General features: G+C 40.0%; 1 protein-coding gene across 3 annotated transcripts in view; it reads right to left on the bottom strand.

The window, feature by feature from the left end:
- PEPD (peptidase D) overlaps positions 1 to 19,803 on the bottom strand; it is a 193,099-nt gene that overhangs the window by 59,543 nt on the left and 113,753 nt on the right. For all 3 annotated transcript variants that reach the window (XM_059481314.1, XM_059481312.1, XM_059481313.1), the window contains one exon: positions 5,774 to 5,842. In XM_059481314.1, coding sequence (XP_059337297.1) covers positions 5,774 to 5,842 — 69 coding nt within the window. The remainder of the gene's footprint in view (positions 1 to 5,773; positions 5,843 to 19,803) is intronic.

The following is a 19,803-nucleotide window of genomic DNA, read 5'->3' as shown; positions in this document are numbered from 1 at the left end:
AAGAGTTAAAAAGCCCTAAGAACTAAGGCTGCAATACATTCATTTTGTGATTCTGGTCCAATGGTTTAAGCACAGTTTCACAACTGGCTGGATGCTGGACTTGAGAACCTCTGCAGCTGTGCAGATAGCTAAAAATGGACCCAGAAAGCCTGTATACAAGATGCAGACAGACATAAACTTCTTTCTGAGATGTTCTGTCTCCTGGGCACTGGTGGAATATTTTCCACACCAGGACACTTTCAAAATGAGTTTGCTCTATCTGAAGAAAAGATCTGTAATAGAGCAATGGAGTGCAATGAAAGGAAAAGGTGTGCTGTGCCAGGCAGGGTGTGCAGTGGGAGCTGAGCTCTCCCAGCAGGGGACAGGGGGGCAGGGCTCCTGCCCCTGACTGCTCCTCTGCCTCAGGAACTGCTTCCCAGGTGCAGGGTTGAAATTTTGGGATGATGGCACGTGGAAGTAACTAGAATGACCTTGCATGACACTGTTTGGTGTTAAGGAAAACCACAAGAAATAATACAAAGTATCAACTGTGGAAGAGGTTTTACAGTGACTTCTGCGAGCCAGAGAGAAGTCTGATAAGAAGATCCATGTTTATCCCTGAAAGAATTTCCTACCAAGGTCATTGACACAGAAACCAAGAAAGAAAGAAGGATAAATAAGAGAAACCTGCAACTGCCTGTTCCAATGAGCACTTTGTCTCTCCTGACCAATGAGTAAAGTGTAAACTTACGAGTTTTGTAAGAATGTATAAAAATCATCCATGCTATAATAAAAACAGGTTTGAAACCTTCTGAAAATGGGGTTGTTGTCTTCTGATGCAAGGCAAGGCGACTTGGTTCTGAGGAAACGGCACGGCGACTCAAACTCTTTAGGGTTACTCGGGCTGAGAACACACGCAGGCACCAGTATGGTGGACGGTCTAAAGACTTTTATTGTCTCGTCTCGTCGGGTTTTATACTTGGGAAAGTTTTTCTTTATGTCAGGGGGTCTTACTTTACTGTAATTGGTTAATAAGGAGTCGAAAGTTACTAATGTTAGGGGGGACTGCATTCTTGGGTGATCTCTTATCACTAGGCGTTAGGGGGAGAGGAATCCTGCTGCTTTCTGTGACATCGCGAGATTTTCCGAGCGCCTGACCCTATCTACTACATGGGGTGTGTTGTTTGTATTGTCTCCATCTCAACTACGACAACCAACAGCTGGTGTGCACACCCACACTCCACAGCAGTTTGCCAGGATTTCAGCTGCAGATACTATTCCTTATCTCCCTCCAATACTGGGGATAAAGTAGGAGAATCAAACAGCACATGCATATATTTATGATCAACTTTTAAGAAATTATCATGAACCTTAAGGGCATGAGTCCATGCTTATGTATTTGCAGACAGCTCGTTTACTTATCAAGATGTGCTGGCACCCCCAGTGACAAACACCATACCAGTGCATAAATAAGTCATATACTCACATTTGACAACTGCACAAATGCTTTCAACAAAACACATTGCAAATACAAAGATGAGGGGTTTCTTTTGCACATTTTAATGTAAAGGTTTTAGTTTACAAAATATTTCTGTTAGGCTCAGCACCAACTGTGAGGGAGCTGCATGAAGAATCTGTTTTTCAGCACCGTCGGTGAAGCATTGAGCAGGCACAATCTTTCTTGGCATTGGAGGCTCCTGATCTGTCAGGCACATCTTGGCTCTGTCACACACAGGGGATCACAGCACAGGGAGCACAGTTGGTGCTGAGGACCAGATCTGCACACCATCTGCATTTCAGGGATTTATTGGCATGAGAGGGTGTGCTCCCCTGGCTGGCTCTGGGCAGGTACCCTGGGCTCACACCCATTAGCAACCAGGCAGAGCCAACCTGCCCTTGAAAACTCCCCAACTGCTTCTCACCTAAAACAAAACCAGCATGTGCACTGAAGGACTGATCCCTGGCTCTGAGCAGGCCCTGCAGCTGAGGATGAGTGGGAGAGCTTGACTCACACATGCACTACTGACCCAAATTAGGACAGAGATATGGAAATCTCCAGTGGGTTCCTGCTAAGAGGAGCACACCCAATCTCCCCTGCAGGCTGCATCTCTACCCCTGTCCTGAGATGAAGGCAGGAAGATGCTTCTGGAGAATGCTGCAGAAATGATGTGTACCCACAAGGTAAATGCTACAGTTAGCCAGAAATTGTTCACACTGATTCAGTAAGCCTTTCAAGGTGGCTTTAAAACAATTAAACAAAATCCCCAGCCACTGACAAAGCACAGAATTCACAGAATCACTGGGTTGGAAGAGATCTTCAAGATCAGAAGTCCAACCCAGCCCCAACACGTCAACTAAACCCTGGCACCCAGTGCCACATCCAGGCTTTGTTAAACACACCCAGGGATGGGGAGACTCCACCACCTCCCCGGGCAGCCATTCCAGAACTTTATCACTCAAGCAAATGAAAGCAAATGAGACTCATGTAAAGCTACTTCTTTCTCTTCCAAGAGGCACCAGTTGCAAGGTCTAGCACTGCAGTGCCAAGTTGCAGTTTATGATGAAGCACTGTGGGAGGTGAGGATCACTGGCATCACTGCCTTCCTTTTGGTCAGCACCTCTGAAAATCACCACACATGAGGCTGCCAATGCTCACCTTCAGGCAGCCAACCTGGAAAATCCTCCAAGAGGTTCCTGTTTTTATTCCATTTTATTCAATTTTGTTCTATTTTTATTCCTTTAATAACTTGCTTCTAACTGGTGTCAAAGACATGTTAGTTCCAGAAAGAATTGCACCAAGCAGCAGAAGAGGTGCAAATTAACACCACTGAGAATGCAAAATGCAGGAAGAGATTCTGATTACTAGCAAAGGAAAATAATCCCCCAAGATGCATTTGAGATCAGAAAGCACCCTGAAGACAAATCATTAGAAGAAAGAGGAGAAATGTCAGCAATATTTTAAGAACAGGACTATGCTGAACATCAAGCACTACAAAAAGTGTAGCTAGTAGCTCTATATTAAGAACATCTAAAGAAAAAACAAAAGACCATTGAATAAAACTGGAACTTATTTCCATCATGATTTAGATCATCAAAGAATCAACCCAGAAGAAAGACAAAAAAGTGGCAAGAAGGGTTGATGCTAAGGCATGAGATCTAAAAAAGTTGTATTGAAGTTAAAGAAAGAAAATCTGATTCAACAATAACCTAACCTGGTCCAAAAAAGCTTCACTTATGGCAACCCTCAGATGGAAGAAGGCATTTCACTGCACAGGGTTATTCTTGATGACTGATAGCACCTGATGAGAGACATCAGTCAAGGAGATCTGAACCTGAGTCTAAGATGAGAGAGCAACAAGCAGCAGCTGCTGGTGGCTTCTGTGGTGGTTCCAGAGAAACCAATGCCTCCACCACCACCTGACTCCAGCTGGAACCTCTGCTCCCAATGGATGCCACCCACCCCAGCATCACCAGGACATGGGAATGGATTACCTTTGCTTTCCCATTTGTTAAAACGGTTCCTTGGTATCCCAAGACACTGCAGTGAATAATTCCTTAGCATTTGGAAGCAGCACTTTGTAGATGAGTGCCAAAAATATCCAAGTATGCTTAACAAATGCTCCGATTCTCCTTCCATGACACTCAGTGAGGTCTGCACTCCAAACCACTCCCCAGCTGGCAGCTTTTGAAATATCACTGACTTCAGGACTGATCTCAAAAGGTAACACCCTGTCACACTCATCAATGTGTGTTACTATTCTCATAGTAACAGTCAACACATTGAGCACTTCTGGTCACACCAAATATTCATTTAGCATCTCCTCAAGAATGTAACACTGCACAGGGACAGCAATAACTAAATGCACCCATCGCATGACAAGTGGTTTATTTCTGTACTGAAATATTGCATTGATTACTCCTGATTTTCAGCTTAATCAGCATATTTAAAAAAAAAGAATAACAAACTTGTTTTTTATTTAAAAGGATTATTCTTTTCTATGGAAAATATTATCAGGCCTGTAATCTAAAAAGGAAAGATCCTGTCAAAATATGCCCATTTTAAGTGTGTTCAGGAAAATATAAAATTCAACATGAATAGAATAAAATATTCAAAAATCCTAATTGCAAAAGTTATTTTTAGCTGTAAATGTAGTTAAGTGAAATATTTACAATGCATGACATTCTCACAGTATTAAAAAATGTCTATTATTTTTGCCATTATTATGTTAATTGAATTCATTCATTTATTAGGAGCTAGCTTAAAACTGTTAATATTATTCATTCTTACTTCATCACTCATAGTCAGAACATAGAATACAAAGACCTTAGTCTGTAAATTGCTATCTCATGTAACTAATTTTTTTAAAAAATCATGTTTGTCTGCACTTCTAGTGGTAGGATACAATGGCAGATGGTAAGAAAAAAATGTTTGGATATGGCATTCCAAGGACAGCCCTTCTCTGTGATTTAAATCCTCCAATAGCTCAGAGGCAGCTCTAATTGCACCCCCATGCCCTGCAGAGCAGGACAGGACACCCAGGAGCTCCTGTCTGTACTCAATTCTGAGCTGCTGTTGGAGCTTTTCTCCTCTGGGGTGTAATGCAGGTCCTGGGTTTGCAGTCCCACAGTTCACCAGGAGCCACCACACAAACATTGACTGGGCATTTCTGTAGCTTTAACAAAATTATTTGACCACCAGCACCCAAAGCAGATCCTGCAGCAGGTTCTGATCCACTCTGAGTCAATGTGAAGTCTGCATGGCTGTGAAAAATCACACCATGACTGTCTGTGACAAAAGCTTAGAGATGGAATCTCATTTCACTGGGATGTTAATTTTCAAGTTATACAATGGTACTTAAACCAGGAAACTTTTCAGACAATTTAGATACACAATTTGCCATAAAACTGCTCATGCTCCTGCTGCAATTTTGCATATAAATTGGAAAACTGCACTTACAAATAAGCAATTGAGTAAGCTGCAGAAAGAAGTGAAGGTGCTAATTGTTCTTATTACCTTCAAAGCAATATAGAATTATTGTCATTAACATAAAAATTATCTTTTGTAAGTGTATGTGACTTCAGTGGAGGGCAAATGTTTCTGAGTAGCAGCAGAACAAGTGGAACATATATACCAACATATATGGCTCATTTCACTGTCATACATCTCTGATTAGATTAATTCCACTAAGTAAGATTAATCTCTGCATGAAGCACACAGCTGTTGTTCAGCATGTGTCCCACACTGTTCTCTTGTGCATTTCTACAACTGCAGGGAGAACTTTTATACTACTTTCCCAAACACAGTAACCTTCAACACTAGCTGCTCAGCAAGAAGCAGAGAGAGCAAAAAATTCCAAATTCCAAAAATATTAGTTCAATTGCATCCTAATCTTTGAGACAAAGAATTTTGAAGATGATAAGAAATACACTTAAGGTGTATTTCAAATAAAGTATTTCTGAGCAACAGAGAATAGCTGTAAAGCCCCTCTCCATGGTGCTATTCAATAAAAAAAGCCAAGTGCAGCACAGGGGTGAGCATAAACATGATCTTGGCAGCAGCAGGAGCAGCCATTGGGAACCTCTGGGGTGCAGCAAACTCTATTGCCACGTTATGTCTTCAGGAGACACAGGCAACCACCCACCTCTCTTTGTCTTTTCCAGTGAGAAAACAGGTCAGAACTCACTCTGGTGGCATTTGCAAACACATGATACGCCTAAAAGGACCAATTTTAAAAATACCCAGAGGGAAGCTGACTCTAAAGCCTGCTCAGTTCAGTGTAAATCATTCTCTTACCTGCCACAGATGCAAGTGTAGGAGGTGTGGCGCATGCCCCCTCGAGCGTAGCAGTAGTGCTGGAACAGGCTGCAAAGAAACAAAGGTGGCAATTATTCATTTCTGCCAAACCACCCCAAGACAGGTAGAAAAACAAGTTCTGCTAGAGAAAAGCTGTGTTGGTGGAAATCCCCAGTCTCTGCCTATTTCTGCTCAGCTGAACACTCCACCTGCCCCCCATGCACAGCTGAGCAGCCCTGCAGAGCTGCAGGGGATTGCCACAGAGCCACTGAGCAACTCTGCAGCAGGGGAGAGGGGCTCCAGTGCAGCTCAGTGACCTCAAATGGCAACTGCTTTCCTCACAGCTCCGCACCAAAAGAGAAATTACTGCTGGCAAGAGACTTCATCTGACCACAGAACAAACAGGATGGTAACAGGTAAAGTGCTGAAGTTGGCCAAACTCTCCAAAGTGGAATTGAGAAAATCACTGCATTGCTGCATTTCAGGCACACAATCACATCCATCATCACCTTTTCAATCCTGCTGCCCTCAATCTATGTCATGTGGATTCAGGAAAAGTGAAGTCCAACCAGCCCTTCACAGAGGAAGGAGCTTGCCAGACTGGTCAAAGCTCTTCAAAATAATTTCAGCAGAAGTCCTCTCCATTTACCACCTCACAGACACCTTCTGCTGGAAGCTGAACTAAATATCCCCTAACCCTGATTTACACCTGCCTGTGCTGTTCACCCTCCTCTCCAGACCAGCCAGCAGAGCTCTCCCCTCACATTAACCAGGTCCTTTCTGCACCACAGGCTGGGCTGGAATGGACCCTCTCATGTTCTCTTGTCTCTAGCACAACAGACACAGAGAAAACCTAAGACTTACTCAATTTCAGATTGTGGTACCTAAATACCTCTATGATCTTTCCCTGTCCAAACATGGGGAAAAAAATTAACACAAACTCAATCCCAAGAGCAAGAAGATCACGGGGTAACATAAGGCCAAGTCTCCTGCAGCCTATAAGGGACAGTACAACACAACATTGTTTGATTTTGTGTTTGCTTGGGACAGGGAAGGGCAGGGAGAGCAGCCTGTGGAACTCCTCTTTCACTGCCATCCTGCTGGAGGAGCAGTTTGGCCTTAAAAAGCATTACAATATTTTCATCTTCACTGTCAAAGTCCCCTTCAGATGAGGGCAGATTTGCCCAAAGCACAATTAATATAGGATTAGGTGCTTTACGAGCTAAGCACATATCATGGATCCTTTTATTCTTTTTGAAATATGCTCTAGTTACAATCCAATTCCCTGTAATACTGAATGAATTCCAAAAGCTCATTTCTTGTAATACTGAAATAATTTCATTAACATAGAATGATAATGGTGCTATTCAAATAATAGAGATGTTGTGATTTTGTCCTTCTTCAGCAGAGAGCCACAGAACACAATTCAAATTCAAAGACATTAAAGACATTACATGCTTGTAAATCTAAACTGGATTTTAAAATTACACAAAATGACAGTACTTAAAGAGAAACAAAAGAAAACATATAAATTAATCACATATGAAAAAAGAAAAGCCTCCATTTAGAGACTCAGTAGAGGGACACCCTGTTTACAAGATCTCTCTTCTGTTCAAAATACTGTCATGGTTTACAAGGTAGAAAACACTAAGTTTGTTTTGGCCCACAAATGAATGATGGCAATGAGAAGTTCAGATGCCAGAGAAGCTAAGGAGAAACTCTGACATGGTGAGAACTCAACAGAGATATCATTAAACTGAGCTGATAAAATGTATCACCTAAACTGTCATTTTTTCTGACACAGACATCCTTTCACAGAAATGGACATTTCATATGGAAACATTTGCTTGCAGGCAAGCTTTACTCTCTAAGACAAGACACTGTATAGAAGCATTTTGCACAATGATTCTACTGTTATATACATATAGTTACATTTTAGGAAGCAACTTTTAGAGTATTTTATTAACCTTTCACCTTAAATGACTGAATAAACTATGCCCCTAGACAGCAACTTCCAGTAACCTTATAAAGAGCTTAAAAATTAAATGTAAAAATGAAATACGAAGGTCCTAAATATCTTTCCATCATCAGTGATGCAGGATAGCAAGGTTTATTTTTCCTTATGACAACTGATCACATATTCATAGTTGCAATTAATATGAAACTGTGCAGCCAGTAATGGCAGTACCTCTTGCAGTACTCCCTGACTGGCAGTAAAAAGCAATAAATAAATTAAGACATGCATTGTGTAATCCAGCTGTTGCCTGAACTTTGTTTCTGTTTTCATCAGAAAATCATAGACTTCCTTTTAAGACTAAGAAAGAAGGGGCCATCTGTGTGATTGAGCTGATGATGGTACAACTTTGCCAGGTGATGAGTTTCCTGCTAGTAAAACTACTCACATCACTTGTTCGAATTTACTTTTTCAGGGTATGACTACATGCAATTGGAAAAAAAATTCCAAAATTCTCATCAGAGACAGCCAACATCCGTGTATGATATAGCACAGATATGTCGCAGACAATTTTATGAAAAATCCTTTCCTTAGGATTTTTTCCTCCTCAGAATCTGAGAGGCCTCAGGAACAAAATGCAAACAATGATTATCTGCTGCTGTGGAATGCAACAGGTGCATCTGGGATTGGTCTCATGTGGTTGTTTCTAATTAATGGCCAATCACAGTCAGCTGGCTCAGACAGAGTCTGATCCACAAGCCTTTGTTATCATTCTTTCTTTTTCTATTCTTAGCCAGCCTTCTGATGAAACCTTTTCTTCTATTCTTTTAGTATAGTTTTAATATAATATATATCATAAAATAATAAATCAGCCTCCTGAAACTTGGAGTCAGATCCTCGTCTCGTCCTTCATCCAAAACCCCCTATGAATGCCGTCACACAGATAAGTGACGAAGAAGATGACAAAGGTTGGCTTTTCAAAGCTAGAAAGAATAAATGCAGAATTAGAGAAGTACCAGGACTTTGAAGGTGAAGTCCCAGCCCCACTGAAGTTAATGCAGATTCTGAACTTGATTTCACCACACCAAGATTTCACTGTCTACACTCTGCAAGAATCCTTATCCATAAGAGCAACATGAAAGTACAGAGTCTGAAATAGTTGGATGGAATATAATTTAATCTGGCACTCTGCATCCATTGCAAATATTGCATCCTGAGCTTCTCCTGGTGTTTCTGATTGGAGGATTGGTGTGTTCAGTCAGTTTTATGTTGGTGCTGGATGCTTCACCCTGAGCTTCTAATGCCACCAGCACAGGCACAGAAATGAAGCAGTTTTTCCTCTTCTCCTTGCACAGGTTTCAAAGCTCATGCCATGTTTATTTGTGCAGTATTTCTGCAGAGGGTGTGTGTATCACCTACCATGGAAGGATGGCCTCAGTGGTGTACACAGACCAACCACTGGAGCATTGTCACATGTCACCTGTAAATGCAGACAGCTTTGCTAGAGCTGGCATGGGCTGTGCATTGCTTTGGACACAATTGGTTTGTTGCTGTTGCTGTGTAAAAGAACATCCTGGGTTTGGTGCTCATTTTTTTGCCAAAACCATTATTTTCATTGACTGACAATATGCAGAGTTAAGGAAGTTTTAAAAACTCACTGTTTTTTTCCATCAATCTAAAAACACCCAAGTATTAGTCACCATCAACTCAGGTAAATATGACATGAGTGAATTTCTCCTCCTTGCAAATTTGCTGAGGCACAAGATTATGTTAACCCCACTGCTCTGCTGAGACTCAACTGTCTCACTGACTGTGCTGACTGGAGAGAAGAAAACTCTCAGAAATAACGGGTTATTCACCAGTAGAAATAACAGAATAAGTATATACTGGATGTGTTTCAGATCCTATGGAGTACTGCATACATCCAAACAAATCTCCACAATGCTTAAAGAGCCTCAACTTCAAACCAGCCCAAAAAGCCATTAAAGTGAAACCTTCTATGAACAGTCTTTCTGACAAATTATCAAAATCACTCTAACAATGATGTTTGTGTTTTATGGTCATCTTTGGTCCAGCTTCTGAATGGAAATTACATTAACTAAGGTAGTTTAATGTTAACACTTGTCCTAATTTAAGTTAATTTACAGAATAAAGACACATAAAGCATAAGGAATAGAACTATCTGTATTGATTGCTCTCACATTTTGCTTATTTTCAATTCCTCCTTATACTAGAATACAACATATCTATGCACACTCAGCAGCATTATTTTTATTTCTAAAAGAAGTACATAAATAATCTCTAATTTAATTTCTTATCATCAGCTCTTCTTGAGTTATAAGAAATATAACTCAAATGTCACTTTTGTATAAAGCTTTATAAAAAAGCAACATTGGCATTTCTCAGCTATTCACTCCTGAAACCAAGACACTTCTAGATCAAAAAGGTTCAAATTTTAAATAAAAATCCAATTGAGCATTTTGACCTGCATCTTGCAAAACCGGTAAGAAATGCAATTACAGAAAGCATGATAAACATGGAGAAAAGAGAGATACAGAAGGAACTAAAAGAAGCAAGAATATCTGAGCAAAAAACATTAAAATCCTTGCCAAGTTTCTGTAACACTGCCCAGCAGATTCCTCAGTGACCTTGTGATGGTCCCACACCCTCAGTAACTGCAGCCAGGGGCAGAATGAGACATGCACATCACTTGAGGCTGGAGGGACAATTACTCATCCCAAGGTTTCTGACAAGAGAGAGAAAAGCCCTGAATAATCCTGTTCATGATTGCCAGGTACTGCATCTAGAACACTTGTGGATAATGGTAATAGAACCCAAATTTAGGTTGTGGATCAGAGGGATTTGCTGTCAGCTTGCCCTGTGAAGAGTACAAGTACAGAAGATCAAGAACACCTGTAGGTCAGTATCTCATTATGGGGTTTATATTGAAAACAGATATTGAGAAAGTTGCCTCCTAATAAAAAGAAACCTTTGTATGCTTCAAAAATAGTATTGATTGAACATAGCCCTTGAAATGCAAGCAGGAGGGTTTGAACTATAAACTGGAAACCACACTAACTTAAGGGAGTTTTGGACAGGACTGGAGGATTTTCTGTAGTCCCTTCTTTTGTTTTTATGACTACAATTGGAAGATGTAAGTGAGCATCTATTAGTTACCTGTGCACTAAATTGCTTTTGAATTTCAACTAGAATGTGCCATTATGTTTTTGTATGGTGTAAATATGAAGCATAGCCATGATACAACCTAAAATCCAAAGCCTTTCTAAAGCATTCACAAAAGGCCAAATATTCCAAAGCTGGTCTCTCCAGTTATATCAGGATTGAGACCATTATTTTGATCACTTAGACACATCAAAATCTCCACATAAGAAAGCTATAAAGCCACAGCCCCACAAAATTGTTGAGCCACAGGAATTATAATTTGGAAATTATTAGTAAAGCATTTATATTAACATCAAGCTGGACTGAAAAATGCTCAGAGGAAGAAGACAAGGTGTCAGTAACATCCCATCAGTGAATACAGGAACAAGGTGAGCAGTGCTTCCTTTAATCCCACACTACACATAGTGAGGCTCTTAAAAACAGAGCATTTTTCTTTGTTAACCTACTTACTCTGCTAATGTAATTTATTTTCCATGGGCAACTAGATGCTTAAAGGCTTAGCCTATCTAATCCTATTTTCATTTAGTTCACAACAGCACACAGCAGTACTGCAAAACATCTCTGAGGTTGTTTTAATACAAAAACAACAACAACAAAAAAGTCAGTACTTCATTGCAAAAGGGTAAAATAGACTGGAGAAATCTAGGAGGAATAATCCAACTTACTATTAATGAACAAACAATGGATTAGTAACTTGCAGCCAAACAAGAAAAATAGCACAATGAGCAGATGAGCAAAGTTATTCTTCACCTTGGAGACAATACACTTAATGATTTCTGCCTGGAAATTGTTTAGAACAGAACTTGCAGATCCATGAACAACAGGAAATAAAACCACTTGTGTGCACTGACTTCTTAAACTAACTGGTTACACTACTCCTAATGAAAATTTTAGATTAAAATCCCTGGCTGGGTTATTTTGCATGCTCAGAGAGGAGAGCTGCTGAAGCTTGCTATCAACCAGAGATACTGACAGGAGCTACACTTTGAAGCATCTCTATTTACAATTGTCCTAATTTGTATCATGCACAAGCAGAAATAAGATATGATTTTAAAAAAATGTTGATCCCTCTGAATTATAACAGCTAGATTCTGTTCTTATTTTTGCTGTGTTTTCTTTAAATAAGTAATTTTTCTTTATGCGCAGCAAATGCTACATAATAATATAAACTTAAAAGTGACAAATGTTGTCTGAGTTCAGCAGGGACAGAAGAAATGTAACTTTGGCAAGCAGGTATGACACAGGAAACTGGCAGTACCTTAATGTAAATACAGTAAGAACATTTATGAAGTAAGGGAGAGCTGTGTGGGAGCAGCACAGAAGTAAGTGGGTTCACCTCTATAATAAATAATTCATACTGGGATTTCTAAATGTTACTTCTCTGTACTAAAATGGATCACAATCCAGAGCTCAGGGCAGAACAGAGGGCAGGATTACCCTAAAATGCAGATATATTTTAAGATACAAAACAACACAGATCAGAAGGAATACCATTCCTTCAGGAAGCCAAATCCATCAAGGTAAAGCCATTAATACTGCCTGGAAACCAGAGACACACGAAACAGAAAGTCCATAAATAATACAGGACTCGGCACTGTCACATATGTCATATATGATTTGCAATGATTGAAGGTAATTGATAATATCAGTTCAAGAACAGAGAGTTTAGGTGAGGGGTAATTAGCATTTTAATTGCATAATTGGGAATTATAAATTACCTGTCTTATGTAAAGAATAACTGAAGAGCTTATATAACATGAGCTGATAATTCATCTTTTTGTCTAAGCTAAATGGGTTGGAGAATTTAGAGAATCAGGAACTGCATTTTCCTCACACATAGAGACATTTCCTTTTTGTTGTTTAATTTCATAGCTCTTCCTTTTATCTATTCCACATGAAGAAAATTTTCCCCCATCAATTTGCAAATCTAGAACTTCTGAATGATTTTTGAGTCAGAGAACATGACTTCTGATACTGCAGCGGTTTAAGATTTCATGTGGAGCAATCGCCCCTTCTCCCTTCGAGACAGAGTAAAGTAAGTTTTTTCTAAGAGGACTGTTGGAGTTTAGTCCAATTTTTTCTTTTTCCAGCATGAGGAAAGGACAAGGGCTTTCAAAGATGTGATTTTAAAGAAGTGCATATGGACGCTCTCGCTTGATTTGCCTTTCATCTGATTCTACACTGGTGCCACATCTCTTTGACTCTGAAAATTCATCAAGTTATGCTTTTCCACAGGAGTTCAGTTAAGCCATTTCATTAGCAATGCTCAAATGCAAACAATGATTATGTAAGCCTGTAACATCCTACTCAGCTGCTGCTTTTGCAGAAGATTGGCAAGACAACGGGATGGGTACCCTAGAGATAGGGCAGTTACCAAGAATGCTCTGTAAATGCCACTTTTCAATAAGTCAATCTTCAAATTAACACTTAAGAAGCCTTTAAAAATGTCTTCAGGTATGATTGTCAAATTACTATTTTCCTGAAACCCTTTTAACTCTACTCAGAAAATTCACCTATCATATGTCAGACCTGTTTGATTCATCTGTACAAAACCCAGTTCATTGGATTCAAATATTATGACTATTACACTACTGAAATCTTTAACTATCAATCCTGTTGAAATACAGTTAGTATTCATACTTCATAGTAATTTCATAATAATTGAGATGATTAAGATATTCATAATAACAAGGTTTAATGTCAACTCTGACAGACTTGTAAGTCAAGGTCTACCTCCCCTGGTTTTTGGTAGGCAGAGGCTCAGAGCAAGAGGTGTGAGCTCTGCTGGCACCTGCAGAGCTGCCAGCTCAGAACAGGGGCTGCTACAGGGACACAGGTGAGAATTCCCCCTCCAGCCAGGCCAGGAACCCATCAGGTGATGAACAGAAAAAGCCTGCCTAGTCTGGGACATGGCCACTGTCAGGATCTCTGGCTGCTCAGAGTGACCCCAAGAAAAGTTGGAAAGTCTCTTTTCCCAGCCCAGCGCTTGAAGAAGCAGTCAGGGCTCTTCATTTCTCAGTCTCAAGGTTGTTTATTGTTCCTTATCTATAAAATTCTTTCTCCTGCCCTGCCCAGGTCCATCCAGCAGGACAGTTCCAGGCACTCTGCCTGCCCCCAGGGCACTGTTATGGCTTTATACTAAAAACTACGTGTACAATGGTTACAATTACTTCCCAATCCCTATCACCTGTGTTAGACAGTGAGCTTCTACTCTAAACCAATCTGTAAGTGCCACCATCACAGCAGGAGATGGAGGCCAAGAAGAAGAAGGAGAAAGGCTGGACATGCCCAGATCCCTCCATCTTGCCTCCTGAACCCCCATACCAAAAACCCCAAAATCGACTTTTCCACCCTGTGATAACTTCACTGTTATTCTACCTAAACTGTTGTGGCTTGCAGATCTTCATCTAAGGTTGATAATTTGCTCCACAGGTCACAATCAAACCCACAGGTGTTCTGGGCTCTGTGCCAGGGTCTCTGAGCCCCCTGGCAGGGTCCTGGCCACCCTGGACAGACAGAGGGATGCTCTGGGTTCCCACAGGCCATGGCTGGAATTCCAGCTGTGATCTGAGCAGCCCAGGGGATGGAACCCAGCTGATGTGAATGAGCTCCTGCTGCCTGTCCAGCAGGGAAAAGGTCACCTCCCTGCTCTGCACTGGCAGGTTCAGCACTGGCACCAGGAGCACAGGACAAGGTGGGAGCTGCTCCTGTGCCCTGCTGAGCCCACACTGCCCGTGCTCCTCGCTGCTCCTGCCTCTGCCAGCCTGGCTGTGCCAATGCAGAGAGCTCCTCTGCTCTGCTCCTCTGTGTGACAGTGTTCACAGGGGTCCCAGGATGAGGGAAGAGATGAGGATCTGACTCCATGTTTCAGAAGGCTGATTTATTATTTTATGATATATATTATATTAAAACTATACTAAAAGAATAGAAGGAAGGATTTCATCAGAAGGCTAGCTAAGAATAGAAAAGGAATGGAATGATAACAAAGGTTTGTGACTGACTGAGACGGTCCGGACAGCTGGGCTGTGATTGGCCATTAATTAGAAACAACCACATGAGACCAATCCCAGATGCACCTGTTGCATTCCACAGCAGCAGATAATCAATGTTTACATTTTGTTCCTGAGGCCTCTCAGCTTCTCAGGAGAAAAAATCCTAAGGAAAAGGAATTTTCAGAAAATATCATGGCTACACCTCTGCAGCAAGGAGGAGCTACAAACCCTTCAACAGGATTTGTTTCCATCCATTCTCCAGAGCAGAAGGTTTTTTCAAATAGTTTTCAGTCCTTACTAAATACATAAATGGAAAATGGATCCCAGTGCTGCACTGCAAGGCAATGATCATTAAAAAGAGTCTCTGGTTTAATTCTTCCCCAGTTCCAAAGACCCCTTGGAATCACATCCGTTACTAACAAGGCAGAACAAAGTTCTGCACTGGCCTACATTTCATATTTCATTTAATATTAAGGAAAGAGATGGCACAGATCTTTCTGAGACTCATTGCTCCATTTCCAGCTCTAATAATTCTAGATCACAACTGGCATATTTTAAATTAAATTTTTTGTACTTTAAACCTATTTATCAACAGCTAATTAACGAGGTCTAAATCCTTTGATGACAGAATGATTAAACTGCATTTTAGCTAATCCATCTTTAATTAAAATGCTGCCAGCAAACCATTTCTGGATGTGTAAAAAAGACACATTTATAGATGCTCTCTCTTTAACTATGCATTATGTAAAGCCAATAATTAGAAGAACTCATGATTTCAATTATATTTTAATTACTGTTACATATAAAACATGCTTTAATAGATGTAATGCAATACATTTTCTTTCTTTACAACCCACTAATCATTCCTATTGGGGTGACAACCAAATAAAAGGAAGTTTAATACATGTGACAGTACAGGAATCTTTTTCTAGCTTTGAGCCAATTCTCTCTCCATTTCTTCTTTGCAGCAGAAAGGTACTTAATTATCTCCAAATCTAAAGCACAAATGAATCCCTATAAATCCCCGTTAAAGCTCTAAAAGGAGATTAGCAGTAACTGACCATAATAAAGAGAAATGCTTTATCCTTATTATTGCACCAGCATGTCTTCAAGTTTCCACAGCTCAAAGCACAAGGCTACTAAAAGCCTGCTCGTTAGGGAAGGTGACAATTAACCAATTTTCCTGTTTAATTCCTTCCTAATTTTAGGAAACAACAAGAGCCAAGAGAGGCTTTAGCTACTGGAGGAGCCATCAATTTTCGTTTCTTTAGGGCATCCCCTTGCCTCCATGTGGGAGGGGAGGGTGGAAGGTGAACATAATGCCATGGCTGCAGCCAGCTCCCCATCAGCTGCATTCATGGCACTTGTCAATGTGACAGTGATAAAAGTTTAACTGTTCTCTACTATGGCTAAGGCAGTTTGCAGTGCAAATCTTTCTAAAGCTCTTCAGGAAAACTCAATATCCCACAGCAATTCAACCTTTAAAGTTACATGTTATTGCAATAGATTTTGTTTGGCTAAGACAAACTAAAATGTGATAAATTACAGGTTTTAAACATGTTTCTAAGCTCTCCATGTTCCAAGTAGTTGTACATCACTGTAAACTGCTTTATGGCTTCACTGCTTGCAGTGATCTGAATGTGACATAAGGAAACCAGTAACTCTGTAGGAGAATCCTGTTTGCCCATGATATTGTCTTTTACAAATATTTTAAAAGGTATATGATGTTATTTCTTCTAACTCAGACATGTTAAAATTGAATTTTCATGTTGATTTCTACTGTTTGGATATGTTAATGAAATTGCTGGTATTTCAGTTTATTTCAAGTTTTCTCTAAAAATATTTAACATTTAAAGCACTGTGATGGTTAAGATGTTTTCATCACAGGCACCCATCATGAAGTCAGTGAGCATACAAATACTGAAATAACCACAAAACAAGACTTGACCTGCTGCCTAGTTTGATTTTACATAAACCCTATCCCTTAATTTCAATTTTTGACTATTTCTGCTTATAAGCAAGCTCTTGGGGGCAGAGAATATATTTCAAAACCTTACAAAGTACATTGTCCATTTATATTCTGATGAAATAATAAGAACAATAGCTTATTATGAAGAGTATATGAGCTGTATCTCCTCAAAAGAACATGTCTGGGAAGGTCATTTGGAATATCTAAGGGTTCATATCTAACAAGAACAAATGCTGATGTAGCAATGAGCTTTATCAAGGTTTATCAAGAACACTCATCACTTTTTCAAAGATTGCACTAAATCTGCCTGGAAGAGAAAACACACTGAAATTTGAAATGCAAGAAACTCTCAGAACTTTAGGCATGTTAAGCCAAAGCTTAAAATTAAACACAGGTTTTAATTTGAGACCTTAGAAAAAGCTTCCAAACTTAAGTGCTAAAAACAAAAATGTAGATTTACAGTTTAAAGCAGAAACAAGCTAAATACAGTTTAGAGTTTTAGAGTTTAAGATATCAAAAAAATAGCTACAAAGATAAAGAAATTAAAATGCAGTACTGTAGGTTTGTGTGTCATAACATAATTAGCTAAGAAAACTTACACTGTAGCATGAGTCCATAAAATGAAATATTTAAAGATTAGGTCAAAAACATAAATCATCATACAAACATCAGTGTTTTATTAATCAATAGCTCCTTAAAAAGTCTTATAACCAAGAGTGTTATAACCTTCTAAACCATGATACGTTGATGTAAACCAAACCCAACACTCCTACCCCTGTAAAAAATAAACAAATAAACCACATCATCAAAACCAACTCAAAAGTCTCATCTCTAACTCATTCAAAACTCCTCCAAAATCACCATGCCTCAAAGCTTATTATGAATGGTACCTGGTTGCTGTCCCCAGGAGCCCTGCAGTGCCAACAGAGGTGACAAGCAGACCCCAAACAGCATCACCCCACAGCACTGCTCTCCCACCCACATCTCTGCTTTTCCTGCCTCTCAGGATGCCTTGGCACTGTGAGACCAAGGACAAACACGTTTAAGGACTGCACACACAGTAATATTAAACAATATGAAATATTCAAGAAGAAATATTTCAGCTGTTAGAAGTGCTGGGGAAGGACAGTAATAAGGCCAATACTAGAAACAGAATTATGATAGAAGCTAATCAGATATATATTGATAGCTTGTCTTTCAATTCAATGTTGTGTTTCATTTAAATCCTAACTATGTAACTGCTTTTGTTTGAAGGCAGCACCTTGGCCAGTGAGTGTTCTGATTTCCTCCTCAGTCCACAGAGACTGCCAGAGCAAGGACACAGCACATAAATAAATGGCAGCTGTCACCTGAGAGTGACTAACATCTTCTTGGGGGGATACTTTCTTGGGGAAGGCTCACACCAGACAATTTTCCTTGCCAGAATTCAGATCCCTGCAACCCTGCCTGGATCTCCCACATGCTTTCTGGAGTAACACAGTGCCTTGCTGCTTCCCCAGCAGGGAATATGCAACTAAATATAGAAAAGCTGGTTAAGTATTTCAGAATCTTCTAGCAAACTCCACAACACTATCCAAACGTTTCTTAAAACTGCATTTACCCTGGTCCCAGCAGCCTTGAGTAAGATGGTGAGTTTGACTGGGTCTGCTTCCAGATGCTGTATCATCAGAAAGAAAGTTTTCTTGGCTTGATAAATAACAGATCAGAGGTGTCCTTCTCTAATCTTTCTGACCATGTTTCAAGGGTCCCAGTCACATAAAATGAGTGAATGGCTGTCCAGAGGACTACACCATTTACCACAAATTACTTCTTTATGGAAGAATCAATTTTATAGTCTCCTGAATTTCAAACACTTGCCTCTTCAATCCAGTGGAATTACTCTTTTGAGAGCCAAGTCTGAGATAGATGACTCCAAGGATCTACTCTTGGGGCTATGAAATATCTGTTGTAAAAATCGAGAGAGGACCTATAAGTCTTTGCAAAAGACTCTGAGTAAAGAAAACATGTATCAACATTTCAACATTATATGGCAAAAAGTGTCCAGACTAATCTGTTAAGTCTCCAATAATCTCCTGTCCTGACACCCCAGGAAGTTAAATTAAAGTGAATGCAACCCAACAGAAGTAGAAAGTGATATCAAGAGACACCCCCTCCATGCTGACCTGGAAACTCCCACGTGCATGGTTTGGTTTTCTGCTCACGCAGAGAGTTTTGCAAAGCTGAACTCATGAGAATAAAGCTTTAAAGTCACATTAACTGATTGCAACTCCTAAGGAGACAATCTGCAACTTGGAAAACAAATACCACTGCAAGACCTGGGGAACAAAATGAAATGCATTCAGGAGAGATGATTCCAACAGCTCTTAAGCTCTTGCAGTCTCAAGAAGAAATCCATAACACTGATGGTGATTCCCTTAATCCATGTTGCAGAGCACAAATCATCATCTGGGTGAAAGTGAAGGGAAAGTACACTCTCAACACAACTTTCAACAATTCAAGCTGTCACACAAGGCTTGACAAATCCATTTGCCTGCTTTCAAGTGGCACACAGAAAATTGCCTGACTTGGTGCTCATCCGTTTCTGCAGATCTACTGATCTTATTAGAAAGAATTAAAGCTGTAAGGATTGGAAAGATAGTATAAATGAGCCTAACATTTCACTGCATGCCTGAAACTCTGAGAGTGCTTCAGTTACTCCATTCATGGCAGAGCCTCCACAAGCAGCAAACAAAACAAGAATTCCAGTCCTTAGCTCACAGCATCATGTCTAGAACTGTAAAAGAATCAAAGAACTTTTGTCCTGATGCTGCATGTTTACTTAATGATTGAAACTGTTTATGTCAAGATGTAAAACTGCATAGAAGAGCCCATAGAAGAGTCTGTGGGGAGGCACAGTACAGACATTGCACCAAAATTACATCATCTGTTCTCT

Source organism: Ammospiza nelsoni, chromosome 13 (genome assembly GCF_027579445.1).
Source record: "Ammospiza nelsoni isolate bAmmNel1 chromosome 13, bAmmNel1.pri, whole genome shotgun sequence".
Taxonomy (NCBI): Eukaryota; Metazoa; Chordata; class Aves; order Passeriformes; family Passerellidae; genus Ammospiza; species Ammospiza nelsoni.
The sequence above is the reverse complement of the archived record's forward strand: the minus strand, read 5'-3'. Positions and strand labels throughout refer to the sequence as shown.